Below are 20,749 nucleotides of genomic sequence, written 5' to 3' on the forward strand. Positions count from 1 at the left end.
CACCTCCCACCGTTTTCAGTCAACCCTCTCTAGAAACCGGGACATGAGAAACATTTTCCCGAAATCTGCGGAACAGCTGGTGAAACCCCGGGACTGTCCCGGCAGATCCAGGACTCTGGTCACCCTTCGTATATGGGAGGGTAAAATGTGTAGGTTAGATGGGCGTCTGTGGTGCGCAGCCATCATGGGGTGCAGAATTCCTATCAGCGGAGACACAAGACAGATTGTTTGGGTCAAGGACAACAAGTTTTCATGTGTATTTTTCCCACTGGACAAGGAGGCCCACCCCCTGCTGCACAAACCCATGGGCGCCAATTACAGACAGACCATGTGGGTCTGTGGAAGAGGATTGCCTGCAACGGAGGCAAGATTTGTATCTGTAGTTCAAACGTCTGCGCAAAGCCTGTGCTATCGGGAGAACATGCATCGAACTGTAAACTATGCTTGCATTACGCACTGCGGTTTCAGGATTTTAAAAAAAAGTGTGTGTTTGCAAAATGTAACAATTTGAGGCTACTCATAATTAAGCCTCCCAGTGTTCTGTGTCTACAGATTTTTACAGATAGAAAACAATGTGTTTCTGATCTGTATTTATTTTTAAAAGAGGAAAAATTAAGAAAGTATGCATCCTCCAGTGTGACCGCGTCTCAGCCTATTGGGACAGAGTATTTGATTTCATCCACAAAGTATTCAATATAACACCTACTAAGGAACTTCCCGATCTTGTTTTTGGCTTTACTAAGTGAAAGGAAGACAAGCCACACAGAGTTGAGTGGACTTCCTTTATTCACGTCCAGACACCAGCTCTCCCGGCAGCAACTGCCGTCCCAGGAGTTCCACATACACCAGCATCGCATACATCACGAGCGCGCTCGTGAAACAGCATTAAAGAGACAGTGCATCATCCCAACACATCCCCCTTCCCTCAATTGATTACAATAAACAAAAATGAATAATCACAACTAACCCACCCCCTCCCTAAAACAAATAAAATGCATGTTTGATTAATGATCTTAGCAGAAACAACTACATGAGCGAACTAAGGTGTAAGACTAATGATTGTCTAGTAAGTGACAAAATCTCGAAATTTCCCAGGAACTACTTTGCACCTGGTAGAACATCGTTTAGCAATTGTGCCATTTGGCTCAGCATTAGAGTTAGAAACAGGCAAAACTCGAAGACTGGTACTAGGAGATAATAAACTTGAGTCAGAGGTGGACAAATCACTAGGCTTTGAACCAAATTTGCTCTTAACAAACTCCACCTTGCTCTTAGGAACAATAGAAACACGAGATTTGTTCCAAATTTTACCATTCTCCAGAATTACTACATGGTCCTTAACTTCCTTGACAAGGACAGGAGGGGAAAAACGAACCAAACCTTTACGCAAAAGTACAGGTTTCCTGATCCTCACCCAGTCTCCCGCTCGCACTGGAGATGACCTAAAACTACTCTGGGCATACTTAGCTTGAGTACGTGCTCTAACATCCGCTACCCTGCCTAGTTTGACTACATCAACGTCTTTCCTTGACATCCAATCCTTGTTCAATTCCGAACCTGCTACTCTACCTCTGAGTAAGGTAAAAGGTGAGACACCCGTGCTAGAATTGGGAGTAACCCTCAACGCCCACAACATGTCGGAAATTACTTCCCTCCAATTCAAACCATTGATGTTGGCTAATTGTAACTGATCCTTGATTACACGGTTCAACCATTCCACTAATCCATTACTTGAAGGATGATACAAAAAGGTGAGAATGTGCTTGATCCCATGGAACTTAAAAAAACTTTCCATTTCGCTCGACACCAATTGAGTGCACGCGTGGGTTCGAATCCCATCCTCGTCGCCAGTGAAAGGAAGACAAGCCACACAGAGTTGAGTGGACTTCCTTTATTCACGTCCAGACACCAGCTCTCCCGGCAGCAACTGCCGTCCCAGGAGTTCCACATACACCAGCATCGCATAAATCACGAGCGCGCTCGTGAAACAGCATTAAAGAGACAGTGCATCATCCCAACACTAAGGAAACCCAAATTCCTGAATTGGACAGAGCCCTACCAGATCTTCTCCTCACGGCGGCTGTTAAGGTAGTCCTAAGCAATTGGAAAGACACCAAAAAGGCAAGCTATGCTTGCTGGTTGAACTGGGTGATTAACCTCCGAAGGACAGACAACATTACTCTCCAAAACACTCCATGGCGAACCTCGCAAAGAAAATTGTGGAACACCTTAGATATCTACTTCAAAACCCATAAACCTCCGTGAACTTACCAACCCTTCGAATTTCAACAGCTCCCAGGACCCCGGTTTAGCACATATACCACATACCACATAGAACACGTATTCCAAGGTCTGAAATGCTCCGGTCAGTGCTGAGTTGCCGCAACGTGGTGCACCACCTTCTCTTCTCTACTCTAGACTTTTTCTTTCTCTTTTCAGCTTTCTCTTTTCTTCTCCCTATCTTTACCTATCCTCTCTTCCTCTCCTCTTCTTCTCTATCCCCTTAGAAATATAGCTCAATGAGATGTATCAGGATGGTACAATATATGTTTTGTTCTCTGTGCAATTTATGAGCGCATACATTGATACTATGTTCACAGCATCTCTGACCTGATTGTTCTGATATACTGAAATTTCCAATAAAAACTTTTGAAATAAAAAAAAAGAAAGTATGCTTCTTGTGAGGGACTGTCCATGCCGTCCTTCATGAATTCCAGGCCAACAGCAGAGCAGATAAACATCATGGGGAGTTACAAAAACAGGATGAGAGTTCCTTAAATACAGGCATCTGTTAACATATATTTGTATCTACTGTTAGTATGCACCCGTGGCCATTGTGTTTTGTTGTATTCAGCTGCTTAATTTGCTGAAATGCGGCAGGCATCAAAGTACAAGTGCATGTTTAGAAGTTAAATATATGTGGAAATACACTATTTTATGACTCCATTAATTCTCAAAACACAAAATACATATAGACAAATGCCAATGAGATAGCTAACATATAGATATGGGTAGATACAGACAGGAATGTTAAAAAAAAAACAAAAAAACGGGAGCCCTACTTATAATGGTCTCAGACACTACCTGATTACAGATAAGTCCCTGAGGAAGCCGGAAAGCAAGACTGGTGATTGCTTTCAATATAAAATTTACACAAAAATGTGAAACTTGAAAAAAAAGTTGTTTATCTACAGGGCAACGTTAGTTACCATTTGCTCAAGGTCTCATTTAGCAAAATGTGTTTATGAATGCCAATATTAAAAAATATAAACAATGGAGAATCTGTGAGGAGCCATTACAAGGAACAAGAGAATACATCATGGGCTGAATTCCTAAAGGAAGTTAAGTTTTACCGCTGGCATAGGCCCTTGCATACGGTGCAGGTTTACACCTTCCATGCATTCTCAGGGTCTTACATAAGCAGGCCTGGAACCCCAACTCTAACCAAACTTTTGTGAATTCGATATTTGCAAGAGAAGATATACATGCGAGCATTTGTATATGAAAACTTTTGCTCAGTGATTTCAAATTCATTTTCCCTACACCCCCTTTTCCCCACCATGGCAAAAACCTTTACTCCCGCCCTTGTCAGGAGTACATTTCCAGTCTTTTCCACTGTGGAAAGAGATTTCAGACGAGTTGCAAAATAGCCTTAAAGATGTATGTTTGTGGGTGTGCACAAGCCGACAGAGGGTTCCAACCTGGAGCTCCCGCCTCCGGACTGATTCCAGCCCCTGTATGTATTTATTTGGCAATTGTAGAGCACAAACGTAGCCACAAAGCACCATCGGAGCGCTGTACATGGTGAAAGGGAAGCATACAGTAATGAGTGATGGGAAAAGTCTCTATTTATGGACTTGTAACTGCCTAGTGACGTAGGGTTCTTTAAGAGGTGGATCTTTAACTCTTTCCTAAATTGAAGCAGTCTTGGGGCGGTTCTTATGAATACAGGGGCGTGGGTTCAGATCCTGTGCTCACAGAAGCGACCGCCTTGGTTATTGTTCTTCTTTACACTACTTGGTCTGCAGTCTGAGGGTGTCCTGGCTGCAGAGTCTGTAGATTTGAGGAAAAGTGGCAAAATCAAAGTCATGTTCGAATCCAAACCTGGATATAATACGCGCCCTGCCCTAATCAGAGAGGGTCATAAACCTTAACATGGCATCAAATGGGGAGTCATCACAAAATATTTCAGCACAGTGAAGTATTATTTTCCAATGGGGATGAATGTAATTTGCATCAAATAATGAATTCACTTTGTTGTGGTGTGGTGTAGTGCAGTGTTCCTCACTTCACAAAGAATTACCTGGTTTTATGATTGATAATAAGGGTAAGTGTGGCTGCACCTTGGGAACAACTTGTGACATCTTACATATATTTCTAGATTGTCCGAAGGTTGTAGATATACGAAAGAACTGTTGTGCCCGATTTTTAAAAAGTGCGATTTAATAAATAGAGGCCAGGCAATAAACCTTTTAACGGAAATGAGTACCTTGGACATAGCCTGTGCCATGGGGAAGTTAATTCAAAAAGTTAAAGAATTCCTCAAAAGTGAATACAGCTGAAAGATTGCTTTATAGTTTTAGGTGATCGGTGTATATGTATTGTGGATAGGACAATTGAGTGTTTTCACTTGACATTTTTTATGATGTTTTAAGAACTGTCATTTTATAATTTGTATTAATGTAGTTTTAAAAACGTTAAAAGACCATTGGTATAAAAAAAAGTTGCTTTGAACTTGAGAAGTACCTGGAGCATTTGTCAGATGCAAAAGAACAATGAGAACATCACCAATAAATCCCACCTCTAGCACAGACCGTCCTCTCTTCAGCCTTCCTTCTACTCAAACTGTGGTCGCACTTGCTACTTCACGCGCAATCCACATTGGCGATAGCCCTTAAACAATATCAGATAGGGCAATCCTGCCCTGAACCTTTTTTATTCGCCCATATCATTATTACACCTTTGCAATCTTTGGTTGGCTCCTCCAAAGATGAAGTCTGCCAAAAGGGGGTGTCAGCATGAGTGATCTGCCATAATCTGCCACTTCACTGTTAGGCATCAAAAGGGACAAGTGGATTACTTTCCAGGACAAGCAGATTTCTGAAGTGTTCCATCCCTTGGACAAGAAGATCCACCCCACTGCATCTCTTGAGATCACCAGATATCACCTTCCAAGAAAGTTTGCCTTCAACGAGGTCTTAAAACCCAAATCAAATAATGGAGAAGAAACAGAGGTTCTAGAAAGCTATTCCCTATGGCCAGATGCATGAGGAAATAGTTTTGCGATTTCCTATTTGAGAATCCTTGCGATTCGCAATCAGGAAAGCGTGAAACTGCATGCATGAAAGTGTGTTGAACACTTTTTGCGATTCCTAGGGGTCGCAAATGACCTACCTCATGAATATTAATGAGGTAGTGTCATGTATTCCTATAGGTTCTGAATCGATCCCCCTATTCCTGACCCTATTCTAGTTAAACAAACCAACAAGTTAACTAGCAGTCAGCCCATGAGGCAGAAAACCCCCATGATGCAGATACCGTTATCTGACGCAGTCACACTACGGCACAGGAACGTGTTATCTGATTAGGTCATAACGCTTGCGATCTAATTAGACAAGCGATATTCCTCCAGCCCCTGATAAGGCATACGGAGTTCTCATAACAAATCAAACCTATGACAACCTGGGCGAAACCCTGCGGCCATTGTTTTGATTTCACAGAGAACTTCAGTAAAAGAATGTGCTAACGAGCAAGTCGTATGACATCCTTATTGACGTATCTATGTCCATCCTTACGTCAATCTCGGCACCTTAAAGGTATAAATATTACCGATCTTGCCCTATGCAAACACACGCGTGGTGACGAGACGGAGCAGCCATACTTGCCGAAGCCAAGAGCAGAGCAGACCCCGCTGGCAGCAGCCCCGCTTTCCTGACGCGCTGAGAGACGCGCTGCTTTCTCCTGCCGAGAATCCAGCACCGGCGTTTCTGGGTAGCCCTCGCAGGCAGCCTGGAATATCGAGACCAGAGAGAGAGATACCATTCCTCATTCATCCTAACTTCCAGGTACAGAACTGAATAACCCCTCACAGAGAATTTTTTAGTTATTCACTTGGCAAAAACAAACTTAACTTAAACGGTAATTTTCTATTCCCGCCCACGTATTAGGCTTAGGTCAGGTACACGGGGTAGGCGTATCTAGAAACACCAGTTGAGTACGTTTAGTCAAATGTATATGTGTATGTAATATATTTTATTCATTTTAAAACATCTTATGGCTTAGAAACCATATCAATGTTTTTACAGTATTATTTTATACTATTGCTTTTAATGTATGCACTTTACTTAGCTATAAGTATTGCAATAATATCGATCCATTTCTCTTGTATGAGAAAAGAGACTGATCAATAAATAACACCTTTTTATTGAACACGCCCGTCTCTTCCTTTTCTCTACATTCTGATGAGACTAAGAATGCACGTACTGACTGAGTAAAATAAATTGCCTTTTGTTCACACGACTCTCGAGATTTACTCTTGATTAGGGGAGAGCAAAGTTGTCATGTTCTATGGTTGTCAGAAACTAAATCCCTTCTTGTCTAATCAGGGAAGTTAAGTCCTCCTTGAACATTCGAGAAAGTTTCTAGTGAACTCTGAGCTAAGCTGGCAAACCCAAAACTTTAAGTCTAGTATCGACAGTAGTAGACCTAGTTAACGTCTGGCCTAGGCCTTTACTGCTGTAGGTATTATTCCAATGCGCAGAGCCTATTGGGATGATAGGAACTACACTACAGTAGGTCGCAATTTGAGACTCCCTAGGAATTGCAAATATTGCAGGGATGGTGGCCTGCTGGGGTCAGCAGACCACCAAGTTCATGATTGCTTTTAAATAAAGCAATCGTTTTTTTGTGAAGCAGCCCGTTTTCCTTAACCCCTTCGGCGCTGATGACGAGCTCAGCTCGTCATGAGTTTTACCTGCCGTGCGCTCATGACGAGCTGAGCTCGTCATGAACCGCGGCGTTTTAAAAACTTCAGCGCGCAGCAGGAAAACCCGCCGCGCGCATGTGGTTCAAGGAAAACGGGCTGCTTTACAAAAATAAAAAGGAAACGTTTTCCTTTAATTTTTTATGAGCAGCCACTGGTCCGTGGGCCTGCTCTTAAAAAAAGCTTTTACAAACATTCACAAAGGGAAAGGGGTCCCTTGGGGACCCCTTCCTATTTGTGAATGGGTTACCACCTACTTAAAATAGGTGGTAAAAAATGAATTTTTAGCGAACGCATTTCGGTCACAAAACATTCATGCATACCAATGCGATTCGGTATTAGGAAGGGACTCCCTAAACACGCCCCTTCCTAATAGCAAATCGCAAACCCATTTTGCGATTCGGTAACAGGTTACCGAATCGCAAAATAGAGTTTGCTGTTTCTGAAAAGCCTTTTTTGTGTTTGCAAACGTTTGTTAAGACAAAAATGCTTGATGCATGTGCCCCTATATTTCTAAACCTAAGACTACACCAACTAGTAAATATTAAATAAAGTAGGGATCCTTAGGAGTACATGATTTACAGCCCCAAAGCTTGCGTCCTAACGCCACTGAGCACATGTGGAATCCAAGACATCGATGCTTCGGACTTCAAGTAAGTGCTGACAACCGCCTTCCCTCTGCAGTATGGAGACCAGAGCCAGCCGAGCCCGCCCTGCCTCGCAGACTAAATTATATCCAAGGAAAGCCCACTCAACTGTGGAAAAGTAAATTTTGCCATGTTCTGTGTCCCTACGCGTCCTCCATCATATGTTATGTGTGCATGATTAATATGCATATGTATTCCCCATGTTCGATTAAAGACGCAATTACAGTTGTGTCCATCTCTAGTATGTCAGTTTCCAGTTCTCGTGAATATTACGAATATCAGGCCTATGTAAAGCTACGTTGCCACGTTTCTCAGTGTGCACGTTATTTCATTGTAAAGTCCCCGTTTCTAGGCCTCAAAAGGGCCCGGACACCAGATTCAGCTTCTGTCTCCTGAGCCTCGCTGAGGAGCGATACAGCCCCCACCTGTATCCTCGACCCTTCACTTACTTCCTGCCTCACAGTGCCCGGTTCAGCCTGGCTCTGCCTCTGAGTCTGCCAAGAGTATGTTATGATTCCAGTTATCAGTTAGTCCTCCTTCTCTGCATTCCTAAGCTACTGAATCGCATCAATAGTTACCATCATAGTCTAGCCTTTGTGTCTCCATGTTGGAGAAATACTGTATTAATGATCATTTAATATTCTTCATCACGCACTACATGTAGAATAATGCATGCTCCAGTCTTAGAGTCTGTTCGCCTTTACCCCGATAACTTTTGGATTCTATCAACATGTTCTCTAAACATCAGATACTAGATACTGTTTAGGTACATGTCGCCCTGACTCTCCAGACTTCAGTCTCTGCTCCTAGCACAGAGTTCGTAGCCCCCAGCTTCTTCTAGTAACACGTCATTGCCAGTTTGCGCGCACCATTAGGTCAGAGGTCCCGGCTCCTTAGGTAGCCCCCTCCATGTTTCCGCCCCATTCATGACATATTCTGTTACGTTTGCATCACATGTCTATGTATACGCCTCTTGTTACACCTACTTTCACCCTTATCTTTCGCGACTGCTATTGACCACACCCACTGCTCCGCCTATCGTATGTATTGTAATGCAACTGTTTTAGTATATATGATCGTGTATTGTTATTAAATGTTAGCGCGCTCATCCCAGATCCTGCCCGGCAGCTGTCGGGCCCCCCTGCCGGGCGCTGCCATCCTATTCCTGTGCAGGTTGTCCTGTTCCTGTCCTTTATGCTGTAATAAACCTGCAAACTCCTACTACCTCGAATCTTGACTCTTATTTATTGAGCTATCTGTTATTGCTATGCCTAGACAAAAATAGATCCGGTATTATTTATTTATATACCACATAATGGCGCCCGAACAGGGACTTGCCCTTTCCCCACGCGTCGGTGAAGCCACGCCGGCCCCCTGACCCTCTGCAGTCGTGACGGAACTCTTCTGCGCACCGGCAGATATTTCTGCTTTAAGTATCCCTCAGGCCCACGGAGGAGACGGAGGAGGCGGTCCAGCATCCAGACGAGACGGTGGAGGAACGCGGCGAGTCCCGACCAGAGCCCAAGCCGAGAGTCCAAGGTCCGAGGTATCCGGAGGCCCACCCGTAACAGAAGTCCGAAGTTCGTCCGTCCGGCGTTGAAGCAGTCCAGTCCAGTCCGAGGCCTTCCGTTCTTGCTGCCCGGTGAGTACCGTTGCTGGGGTAGTATCTAGACAGGGTCAATCTAATTGACTCTGGTCCGTGGGTTGGTGGTACACAGACCCACAAAACGAAGTGTCCACTTCGGTGGATGCGGGTCCTGACGTGTCTCTGTATGAGACCGGTAAGTTTCGTACTGTTTCAGCAGTGCATCTAGTTTCTGTTCTAGTCAGTTCTGTTCTCGAGAAAATTCATGTATTCTGTTTTCCGTATTCCAGGTAGTATTCTGTTCGAACTGTTATTCTGAATGTTATTCATGTATTTTAATGTCGTGGTATGAGTGTGAAGTAATTATCGTGTTTATTGTGTATTGTGTTGTGTCCAGATTATAGTTCAGTCATGCCGCTCTTTTCAAAACTGCGTCAGTTAAAAACCAGAAAAGGTCTGCTAGAAGCAGCAGTTCCTGTTCCGCCTAGGGACAGTCCAGGTCATTTTATGTATCAGAAGCATGGCATAAGCGCCATATTGTATCTAGATTTATGGGTAGAGTATACCAAAGAGTTAGAAGAAAAGTATAGATGGCCCGTATCAGGTACATGGGATGCCGAGTGCATCATGAGAGTAGAAGAAGCATTATGGAAAAAGAAAGCCAGACAGTCACAGAAAGATGCCATCGAGTTATGGCGCAAAGAATCTCATAAAAGAACCGAAAAAGAAATCAGAAAGTCAGAACTAAGTAGAGAATCCTTAGAACGAGCCCAAGAAAGGGAATTAATCGAGATTGGTGAACGAGTCAAAACCGAACAGTCAGACAGACAGAGGCATGCCCTTATTAAGGGTATGTATCCTCTTCTTGCCGAGGGCTTGCCAAAAGCGACCCCGGAGGCATCCAGTAATTTCCCGCCACCATTAGTTCCGTTCAAGCTACGTCACAAACCGACCGCAGCTGATATTTTCATTTCGTCCTATTTGGACGACACAGTCCCAGAATATGCAAATCCCGCTCCGCCAGTCCCTGTAAATCAGGCACTTCCTGCTCCTCCAGACACCGGAGTACCTGTTACGGTACCCCCGGTCCAGCCCGCCATACAAGTCCAGCCTGCATTTCAAATTCCCGCTCTGCCAGCACGTAGAGCGTCAGTCGATGGTTCCAGTTTAGGGGCCGCAGGAGGAGGTCCTCCTCAGACCCCGCCGCCAAATAGACGTCCAGGAGCAGTCGAGTTACATGAACGTGCGTTACAGCGTACGCCTAAATATCAGTCTATTGCAGAAATCAGGCGAGCTCTTACTGAATGCTGTTATGATCCAGTTCCAGGCGAGGATAGTATGGTTATATTTTCCGTGCGTGTTAGGCAGGTGTCCGAGTATCTAGTCACTCTACCGAATATGAAGGAAGATCTAGACAGAATATATCGTTTCATCCGTACAGGGGATGATCCAGAAAGTATTAGTGAAGTCATGTCTCAAAGGAAAGTTGAGATCCAGCTCATGATATTAAAGTTTCTGATTAATTGTCTAATAAGGGAACAAGATTATCCGAACAAAGATCAAGTCGAAATGAGAACCCTGACAAGGTGGAGTGAGAATATAGCCGAGGGTAAGCACAAGACTATCAGTAGTATAGAGAGTATGTACAAGAAAATTCGTAAGGAAATAATAAGGTTACATGACCAACGTAAAGCAGCACAAGTAAGCGAGAAAGAAAATGACTCTGCGGAAGAGGTAGAGGACGAGAATCCCGCCAGAATAGCGTATGTAGGAAAATCTAGATTCCCAGATCGCCATTTACGCCTAGAACACAAGTCAACTTTCCATCATCCGGCACTAGAACAAGGTTCCCTAGAACAAGTATTTCAAGCTACCGATCACATTCTGAAATCACGAATCGGTTATAACGAGTTAAGTACTATGCATGAACAAGAACTAGTCCGATCAGCAGTCCGATGGATTACTGATTCTACCACTTTTCCAGACGAAATAGTGGCACAAATGTTTCTGAAATTGCCCCCAGCCGAGCAGCGACTGGCGGGTATGTATATGATCCAGCACCTCATTACATTGTATGAGGGTCAACATTCTGATCCAGGTCCGTTACATGATGTCCTGAACGAGTTACTCCAGTATAAATGGAAAGGTTTAGGTACTGATTTAATTAGTGTCATTCTAGAACAGCGCCACAAATATAGTATGTTTTTGAACCCGCATTTTGTTCATGTCTCACCCCCAGAAAGTAAACCCTTTTACATAGACAGACAGAATCCGTTACGAGAAGTGCATCCAGTTAAGACAGAGGGTGGTGAAATGCAACGAGTGTTTGTTTACACTCCGATTACAAAGATGGAACTCTTAGAGATGAAAAAATTAATTCCCTGTCATGATAAAGATCCAGCAGGGTTCCACCGAGAATTAAAAGACATGCTCCGTATGGGAGAATACACGTATCCAGATATTATTAAAATGTTAAAGGTCCTGTTGCCCGCAGGGGTATATGAGAAACTCAAGGAAAAAGAATGGGAGGTGGGAGAGAAAAAGATCGATTGGGCAGTTCTAGAAGCTGAAGATAAGGCACGAGTACCAGGTACCGGTCTTGGAGATAAATGTAAAGAATTACCTGAACTGTTAATACAAGTTTTGCCCAGACTATTAGCAACTAAAAAGGAAGACTGGGATGCAATCTCAGCATGTAAACAGAAACAAGACGAAGACACTAGTGATTTTTACTCTAGATTTGAAAAATGTTTTAGTATAAACAGTGGCCTCAAGACAAGTAGCGAGTCATACCCTCATCTTTTTGTTACTAAATTAGTCGAGAATTCAAGTCCACAAGTTAAGAATCGAGTTTTGAAAGTCGAAAGTACCTGGCAAGCTAATACCCCGTCCCAGATGTTACAGATGCTTCAATATCACCAGAATAGAATCAGAGAAGAGCAAGATCACGAGAGAAAACGTATGAAAGACACGAAAATGAAAGTACTAGTTGCACAATCTGTTCCTCAAGACAGTCAGAAGAGGGGTACGAATCAAGCCAGTCATCCTGCAGTTCCCGTTAAAGGGACATGCAATTATTGTAAACAGCCAGGTCATTTTATAAACGAGTGTGCAGTTCTGAAACACAACATAGCTACCGGTAAGACTAAGGAAAGACCACGTCCGCCTAGACAAGAACAAGTTACACAGACTCCTCAGTCACAGAATGCACCACAGACAGTTACAACACCGCAGCCTATCGCTGCAACACAGCATGTTACACAGCAGATGTACCAGTATGCACAGTCTGAGTATCCAGAGTATCAACCGTATTCATGAAACAGCCTAGAGAGGGAGGTAGGCTTGCCTCTCATCGAGATACCTGTAGATCAAGAAGGTCCCTATGTTCACAGTCAAGTATTAGGGAAAGACAGAAAGTTTCTGATTGATACAGGGGCAAGTAGGACCACTATAAGTCACGCCGAAGTTCCAGGGGCTCCGCTCTCAGGCTCTAGAAATGTTTCCCTTGGATTTTCAGGAAAACCTATTGTAAATGAAATATCAAAGCCAGTTACTCTAGAAGTAGGTCCATTGTCCCGCACTACTGACCTGTTACTTACTAAGTCATGTCCAGAAAATCTATTAGGCATTAAGACACTGAAAGAGTTAGGTGCAGTCATATGCTGCTCCCCAGAGGGAATACGATTGTTCCTACGTGACTTCAAGGGTCACTATGTATTACGAGATTTTGATCCGAGATTGTCTAATGTTCCGCAGCATCTATGGGCGCAAGGTCCAACTGATGTTGGCTTTATGCAAATCACACCCCATCGTGTGACTCTTAAACCAGGTGTAGTGTTACCACGAATCAGACAGTACAGATTGCCACCAGAGGCTGTAGCAGCCTTATCCAAAATTATTGACGAGCTCATCGCTCAAGGAGTAGTTGTAGAAACTGACTCCAATGTATGCAATTCTCCGATCATTCCTGTTATGAAACGTACTGATCCAAATGCACCTCCAGTATATCGTTTAGTGATTGACCTTCGAGAACTTAATAAATGTATTATTCCCCAGTACCCAGTTGTCCCAGATATCTCTTCCCTGTTGACAGTCATTGATTCCGAAGCCACATTTTTTACAGTCATAGACCTCAAGAATGCGTTTTTCAGTGTCCCCATTCATCCAGACAGCCAGTTCCTTTTCGGATTTTGTTTAAATGGAAGGAGCTATATGTTCACGCGCGCTCCTCAAGGTTTCACAGAAAGTCCTAGTATTTACAGTCAAGCACTCAAGAGACAACTAGACAACATTCACATGCCAACTGACACTGCCCTGCTCCAGTATGTCGATGATCTACTGATCACAGCCCGTTCTGAACGTGCTTGCGAGCGAGCATCACTTACAGTCTTGTATTTCCTAGCCGAGATGGGACACAAGGTGTCCCCTTCTAAGCTTCAATTCTGTGTCCAGCAAGTGGTCTACTTAGGACACTTACTGTCCAAGTGGGGTAGGCAGTTGACACCAGACCGTATCCAGTTAATAACGAGTCTTCCTCAGCCAAAGACCCAGAAGGAGGTACGTGCTTTTATCGGCCATACTTCTTACTGCAGACAATGGATTCCTCAGTATGCATTTCTAGCTAAGCCACTGATACAGTTAACGACACAGGAGGCAGCCGTATCGACTGTCCTCCCTTGGACATCTGAACATACATTTAGTTTTAATGAGTTAAAAAAAGCTTTATGCCAAGCTCCAGTTCTAGCAACACCGAACTACAGTAAGCCTTTTACACTTTTTGTCACTGAACGTGAAGGTACAGCATTATCAGTTCTTACACAAGATCAAGCAGGACAATACAAGCCCTGTGCTTATTTTTCGAGCACATTAGATCCTGTAGCCCAGGCTCTGCCTGCGTGCCTCAAGTCAGTTGCAGCCACAGCACTAGCTATCAGACAAAGTGATTCCATAGTATTAGGACATTCCTTGACAGTACAAGTTCCACACTCCGTGGAAGTTCTTTTAAACCGAACACAAACTCAGCACTTGACAATTGCACGTTTAACAGGTTATGAATTGACACTGTTCCAGCCACACATAGAAATCAGACGCTGCAACGTTTTAAATCCTGCTACATTGTTACCATCAGTTACTTCGAATCCTGCCACACACGACTGTGTGGAAGTAGTTAACATCATGACAAAGCCAAGACAAGATCTGACAGATATTCCATTACCAGATCCCGACCTGACACTTTATGTGGATGGTTCATGTATGAGAACAAGTACAGGAGAACTAGTAGCCGCGTATGCAGTGACTACCGACACTGAAGTTATTGAAACACACCGTATTGACACCCTGTCTGCTCAAGCAGCAGAGCTAGTTGCTCTGACACAAGCCTGCATACACGCCAAGAACCTGAAAGTTAATGTTTATACAGATTCACGTTACGCATTTGGAGTTGTACACGACTTCGGAGTGCTCTGGCAAGAGAGAGGTTTCATGACTTCTCATGGAACCAAGATTCAGCATGGTCTCCTTATTCAGGCTCTGTTAGATGCAATACACTTACCGACATCCATTGCTATCATGAAATGCAAAGCACATACGAAAGTTACTGACACTATTTCTCAAGGTAGTGATCTAGCAGATCGCACAGCCAAGCTTACAGCACAGACACCAGACATTCCAGTTAATAAGACACCGACACACACTCCGGATCCGACTACATGTATGACAGTTAAGGACCCCACTCAAGATGTCATAGATATCCAGTTACATGCTACTCCCGATGAAATCAAGAAATGGTCCGAACAAGGAGGGGTCCAGACAGATCAGGGATGGGTAACAAAGGGTAAAGCCACTTGGTTTCTCCCCGACTCCATGGTTCAAGTCATTATCAATACCGCACATAGTCCAGCACATTTAGGAGAAAAAGCTATGTTAAACAGTATCCAGAATATTTGGTTCAACAAGCATTTACGAGCTGCAGCCAAGCAGAAAGTCCGTACCTGTATGATATGTTGCCAGTTTAATCCAGGTAAAAGTGTCCCGGTGGAACAAGGTGGATTCCAGCCCCCTGACCACCCTTTTGAAGTCCTCCAGATGGATTACATTCAGATGGAGCGATGTCGAGGTTTCAAGTATGTCCTTGTAGTTGTATGCGCTTTGTCCAGGTGGACGGAGGCATATCCAGTTCCAGACTACACAGCCGCGACCACTGCCAAGCAGTTGGTTCGTGAGTTCTTCCCCCGTTACGGACTCCCTAGGGTCGTATATTCTGACAACGGCCAGCCATTCTCATCTGAACTCATGAAACACGTGTCCCTTTTGTTAGGGTACCAGTGGAAGTTCCATTGTGTACGCCATCCTGAAGCAGCCGGTCTCGTAGAGAGACATAATCAGACTCTGAAAATTCGAATTGCAAAAGTTTGTCAAGAGAAAGGTGTGGACTGGCTAGTAGCTCTGCCAGTTGCCCTGTTCTATATGCGCATGGTCGCACATTCCAGATCAGGTCTGTCCCCGTATGAGGTCGTTTTCGGCCGCCCCCCTAACATGTGGGGTACTCCTAGACCCCGAAGTATTACCGATGTTTCAAGTAATATGCTGACAGATTACCTAGCTTCCTTGATGTCTGCCCTCAACTCTTGTCGTTCACAGGTTGCCGCCGCATTTCCAGACAATACCGAGGTGGCACCGCATGAAATCGTTCCCGGATCCATGGTCCTAGTGCGAAATTTCGATCGTTCAAGTCCGCTGGAGCCTCGCTGGAAGGAGCCCCGACAGGTCCTCCTGGCCACCCGCACAGCCGTGAAGTTGGAGGGACGCAAAGGCTGGGTGCATCTTTCGCATATCAAAAAGTTTTATGGATTGAAACCAATTTCAAAGAACATTTCCGAGGATTTAAAGGACTGCCAAAGTACTATTCTTAAGGACTGTCCCGCAAAAGACACTGATACTGCACCCTCCCTGTTAGAGAAAACTCCGCAACAGGAGTATAAGAAAAAGTTAAGGTCTAGTAAAATAAGTCAGCCAGTTTGATTGTCTAAGTCCTCCCCTAGGTGAAACGGTTAGACCGGTTTCTGACATGTATAAAATAGACCCCCATAGTGAGAGAGTTAGTCAAAACTCAATCCGATGTATCGTTTTTCTATGTTTCATATTATTTCTCAGTGTTATGATTTCCTGCACCAGTTATGCATTTTATCTGTATTTTCCAGTTTCTCATGTAAATAAGTCCTCTAATGCTACAGTAGAGCACACGTTTAGTGATCTGCCTCCTCATGAACTCTCTTACCGCCTCGCTATGCGTAACAATTCTTTTATCCGCATGTTACATTATTCACACCAGACCAGCAATGCCACTAATTGTTGGGTGTGTGGTCGACTCCCCCCTTTCCAGACACCGAAGGGAGTTCTGCCACTCTTTCCTTATCCATTTTCACATAATGGTTCGTGTGGAGCATGGTCCACGTTAACGTCATCCTCAACAGATATGTCTTTTCTTAACAGTACATGTTTCCCAGACAAGCAAGGTCTTCCCCACAGAACAGGGTTAGATCTAGAAAACGAAGTTTACAATTTAGGTAATTATTCTTCGAATTTCATGGTCCTGAATGTTCAGTCTGATTCCACTCCAGACTTACCTGCTATTTCAGTACTACCAGTCAAAGGCGAATTATGTGTTAGAAATAATGGTTCCGTACATGTAGGACACAGCGATTGTACTACTATTGTCAAGTACAGTGACAGTGGGAAATCTATTTTCAAAGCTTCACGTCATTCTTATTTTATTTGTGGTCAGACCGCATATGTTCGTCTGCCCCTCGATTGGGAGGGAACCTGTTACATTGCCTTCCTACTGCCACCTGTTTTCCTAGCTCCATCTGATTATCACAGAAACACACATCTAGTACACCTTAGACATAGAAGGGAGATTGAGTCCCCAATTGTCGATTATACTGAAACTGCTCTAGAACAGTATACAGATTTCAATAGAGGTTTCTTCTTCTTTATAGGACCTATCCAGAATAGTAAGCTAATTCGTAGGTTAACCAGAACCCTTGAAGCAGTAGTTAATGAGACTGCCTCTGCCCTAGGTAACTTAACTGAAGAGCAATCTGCTATGAGATTTGTCGTTTTACAGAATCGTCTCGTCCTTGACGTCATACTGGCCGATAGGGGCGGGGCTTGTAGAGTCATCGGATCTAGTTGCTGCATTTTCATTCCAAATAACGCGCCGTCTGTTTATTCAGCTATAACCAGACTCCATAAAATTGCCCATCTGTTACATCCAGATCCAGGCACCTGGACATGGTCCGGTTGGTTCTGGAATATAATTTCCGCTTGGGGATGGAAAGTCTTGTCCTTTCTAGGTATTGCAGTAGCGATCATATTCAGCTGCTGCCTCTGTATACAATGTGGCCCTGCGATTTGCGGCATTTGTGCTACCTCTTGTATTCCTAGTCCCAAGCCCCGTTCTAAATCCCGTTCCAAGAAAATTCGAGACGAGCGAATGATACTGTATGAAATGATAGATGGTATCATGAATATTGATGTTTCCTGATGGAAACGTAGTGACAAGGAGGGAATGTGGAAAAGTAAATTTTGCCATGTTCTGTGTCCCTACGCGTCCTCCATCATATGTTATGTGTGCATGATTAATATGCATATGTATTCCCCATGTTCGATTAAAGACGCAATTACAGTTGTGTCCATCTCTAGTATGTCAGTTTCCAGTTCTCGTGAATATTACGAATATCAGGCCTATGTAAAGCTACGTTGCCACGTTTCTCAGTGTGCACGTTATTTCATTGTAAAGTCCCCGTTTCTAGGCCTCAAAAGGGCCCGGACACCAGATTCAGCTTCTGTCTCCTGAGCCTCGCTGAGGAGCGATACAGCCCCCACCTGTATCCTCGACCCTTCACTTACTTCCTGCCTCACAGTGCCCGGTTCAGCCTGGCTCTGCCTCTGAGTCTGCCAAGAGTATGTTATGATTCCAGTTATCAGTTAGTCCTCCTTCTCTGCATTCCTAAGCTACTGAATCGCATCAATAGTTACCATCATAGTCTAGCCTTTGTGTCTCCATGTTGGAGAAATACTGTATTAATGATCATTTAATATTCTTCATCACGCACTACATGTAGAATAATGCATGCTCCAGTCTTAGAGTCTGTTCGCCTTTACCCCGATAACTTTTGGATTCTATCAACATGTTCTCTAAACATCAGATACTAGATACTGTTTAGGTACATGTCGCCCTGACTCTCCAGACTTCAGTCTCTGCTCCTAGCACAGAGTTCGTAGCCCCCAGCTTCTTCTAGTAACACGTCATTGCCAGTTTGCGCGCACCATTAGGTCAGAGGTCCCGGCTCCTTAGGTAGCCCCCTCCATGTTTCCGCCCCATTCATGACATATTCTGTTACGTTTGCATCACATGTCTATGTATACGCCTCTTGTTACACCTACTTTCACCCTTATCTTTCGCGACTGCTATTGACCACACCCACTGCTCCGCCTATCGTATGTATTGTAATGCAACTGTTTTAGTATATATGATCGTGTATTGTTATTAAATGTTAGCGCGCTCATCCCAGATCCTGCCCGGCAGCTGTCGGGCCCCCCTGCCGGGCCCTGCCATCCTATTCCTGTGCAGGTTGTCCTGTTCCTGTCCTTTATGCTGTAATAAACCTGCAAACTCCTACTACCTCGAATCTTGACTCTTATTTATTGAGCTATCTGTTATTGCTATGCCTAGACAAAAATAGATCCGGTATTATTTATTTATATACCACACAACCCTCGATAATTCCTTCCTGAGGGTTTCCACACCACAACGACAAAGTATCACAATGGAATATAGGTGGGGTAAGAGGTGTGCGAGTCTAAAGGGATGGGCTGGGACAGGATGGCTCCGACCCCTTCCATGTACCACTGCGCATGCGTGGAACCGAATGGACTCCTGGGAGAGGATCACATCCCCACAACAGAGCATAGCAGCAAATCTCTGCCAACAAGTCCCTCTCCGTCTAGCCTCCATTTTGCTACCTCAGGGGAAAGAGGTTTCTAGAGATCCAAAATGGAGGACTTGTCCAAGACATACAACAGCCTCAGCTAACCCCAGACCCTCATTCACTCACATGAGACACAAACATCTCACAGCTGAGCCTCTCGCGGTCTACAGCTATTAACAGAAAGCTGAGCTCCACAGTAACTCCGAAGATGCCCATGATCCTTTCCCAAACCTCTAAACACTCATCCCAAGGAGAGACCTGGACACTCCAGAGTGGACAAAGTACAGAGTGATCACATCAGGGGAAAGGCCTTCGACTGCTGCAGAAAAGGCTGCTGCTCGCCAGCCATGCGAGGGTGTGGCATGGCAGTGGGGGTAGGTGTTTCGCTCTTCATTTCACTGGGGGGATTATGTAATCTCTTGTTCCCTTCCCTTCCCCTAACAATGTGCTCTTATTAGGCGAACAGTTTAATGTCACTGGAGGAAAATGCACAGTATATTTTGGCTTCTCCATATTTTTGGCGCGTCCTTACCCAGCGAGACTAGGGCCTGGTGGATCTCCTCCATCACGGTCCGGTAGAGCCACCTCTGCTTCTCCTCCAGTCCCCGCCACTCTTCTTCCAGGAAGTACATGGCCACGTCATGGAAGGTCACCGGCTCCTGAAAAGAAGGAAGATATTCCCTCAGTACGCATTTCTTTGACCACCCTGGTAACGGCATCTCTTGGTTTAAGAGCCACACATGCAACTTAAATCTCAAAAAAAAGTACAGAATGAGAGAAGCAGCATGTTTATCTCAGTGGAGTATCACCAAGATGGTCAACTCCGAGTGGTCAGGTTCAATTGCATCACGCTACCAGCAGTGCAGCAAAGTGTGGGTAGCGCCAGCATTGCGTCAGCATGAGGCACTACACCCAATCCACAGCACACTCTTAAACACGGATTCCTCAAGAGTTCAGTGGGGGTTGAAGGGTGCGGGGGTAATCAGTCATGGGTCCACCATCCCCAAAGCCCCATCAGGAATTCCCTGACTTTGCCATGTCTGCTAAAAGTCAATGAAGGGTGTACGAATCTACAAGCAATCAAATCCAGAGCTGAAGAGGCACCGGGCACATCTAGGAACCTCTAGGCACCTCTAGGTACCTTTAGTCTTCAACCCAACGGTAGCACAATCAATGAAAGCTATCTGCTCCTCAGATCAGAGTGAAGTTCTACCTGTACTCCCACAATACACAAATGATTCTTGGGATATCTCCTCCTTCATTTCAAGGCGACACAAACTTCTTTAGCAGCAGACCACGTATCCTCTACTTGCTGTTGGATGGCCACCAACTACTTAAAGTTCAACCCTACAAAAACTGAGCTGATGCCAACTTGAGGAACCCTTACTACTGAACACCTGCCCTGTGCAGCAATCCTGGGCCCTTCGCGTGTTCCCTCATCTTCAGTCCTCAACGTAGACATGCAGCTTGACTCTAATCTGGGGTTAAATACTCAGGTCTAAAAAATCACCAGCCCCTAGTTCTTTCAGTTAGAAAGGTTTGT

At 44.4% G+C, this 20,749-nt stretch overlaps 1 protein-coding gene across 2 annotated transcripts in view; it reads right to left on the minus strand.

The window, feature by feature from the left end:
- Window positions 1-20,749, minus strand: part of LOC144762260 (uncharacterized) — a 263,530-nt gene that overhangs the window by 218,436 nt on the left and 24,345 nt on the right. For both annotated transcript variants that reach the window (XM_078647407.1, XM_078647406.1), the window contains one exon: window positions 19,739-19,865. In XM_078647407.1, the coding sequence (XP_078503533.1) occupies window positions 19,739-19,865 (127 nt within the window). The remainder of the gene's footprint in view (window positions 1-19,738; window positions 19,866-20,749) is intronic.

This window comes from Lissotriton helveticus, chromosome 6 (genome assembly GCF_964261635.1).
Source record: "Lissotriton helveticus chromosome 6, aLisHel1.1, whole genome shotgun sequence".
NCBI classification, from domain to species: domain Eukaryota; kingdom Metazoa; phylum Chordata; class Amphibia; order Caudata; family Salamandridae; genus Lissotriton; species Lissotriton helveticus.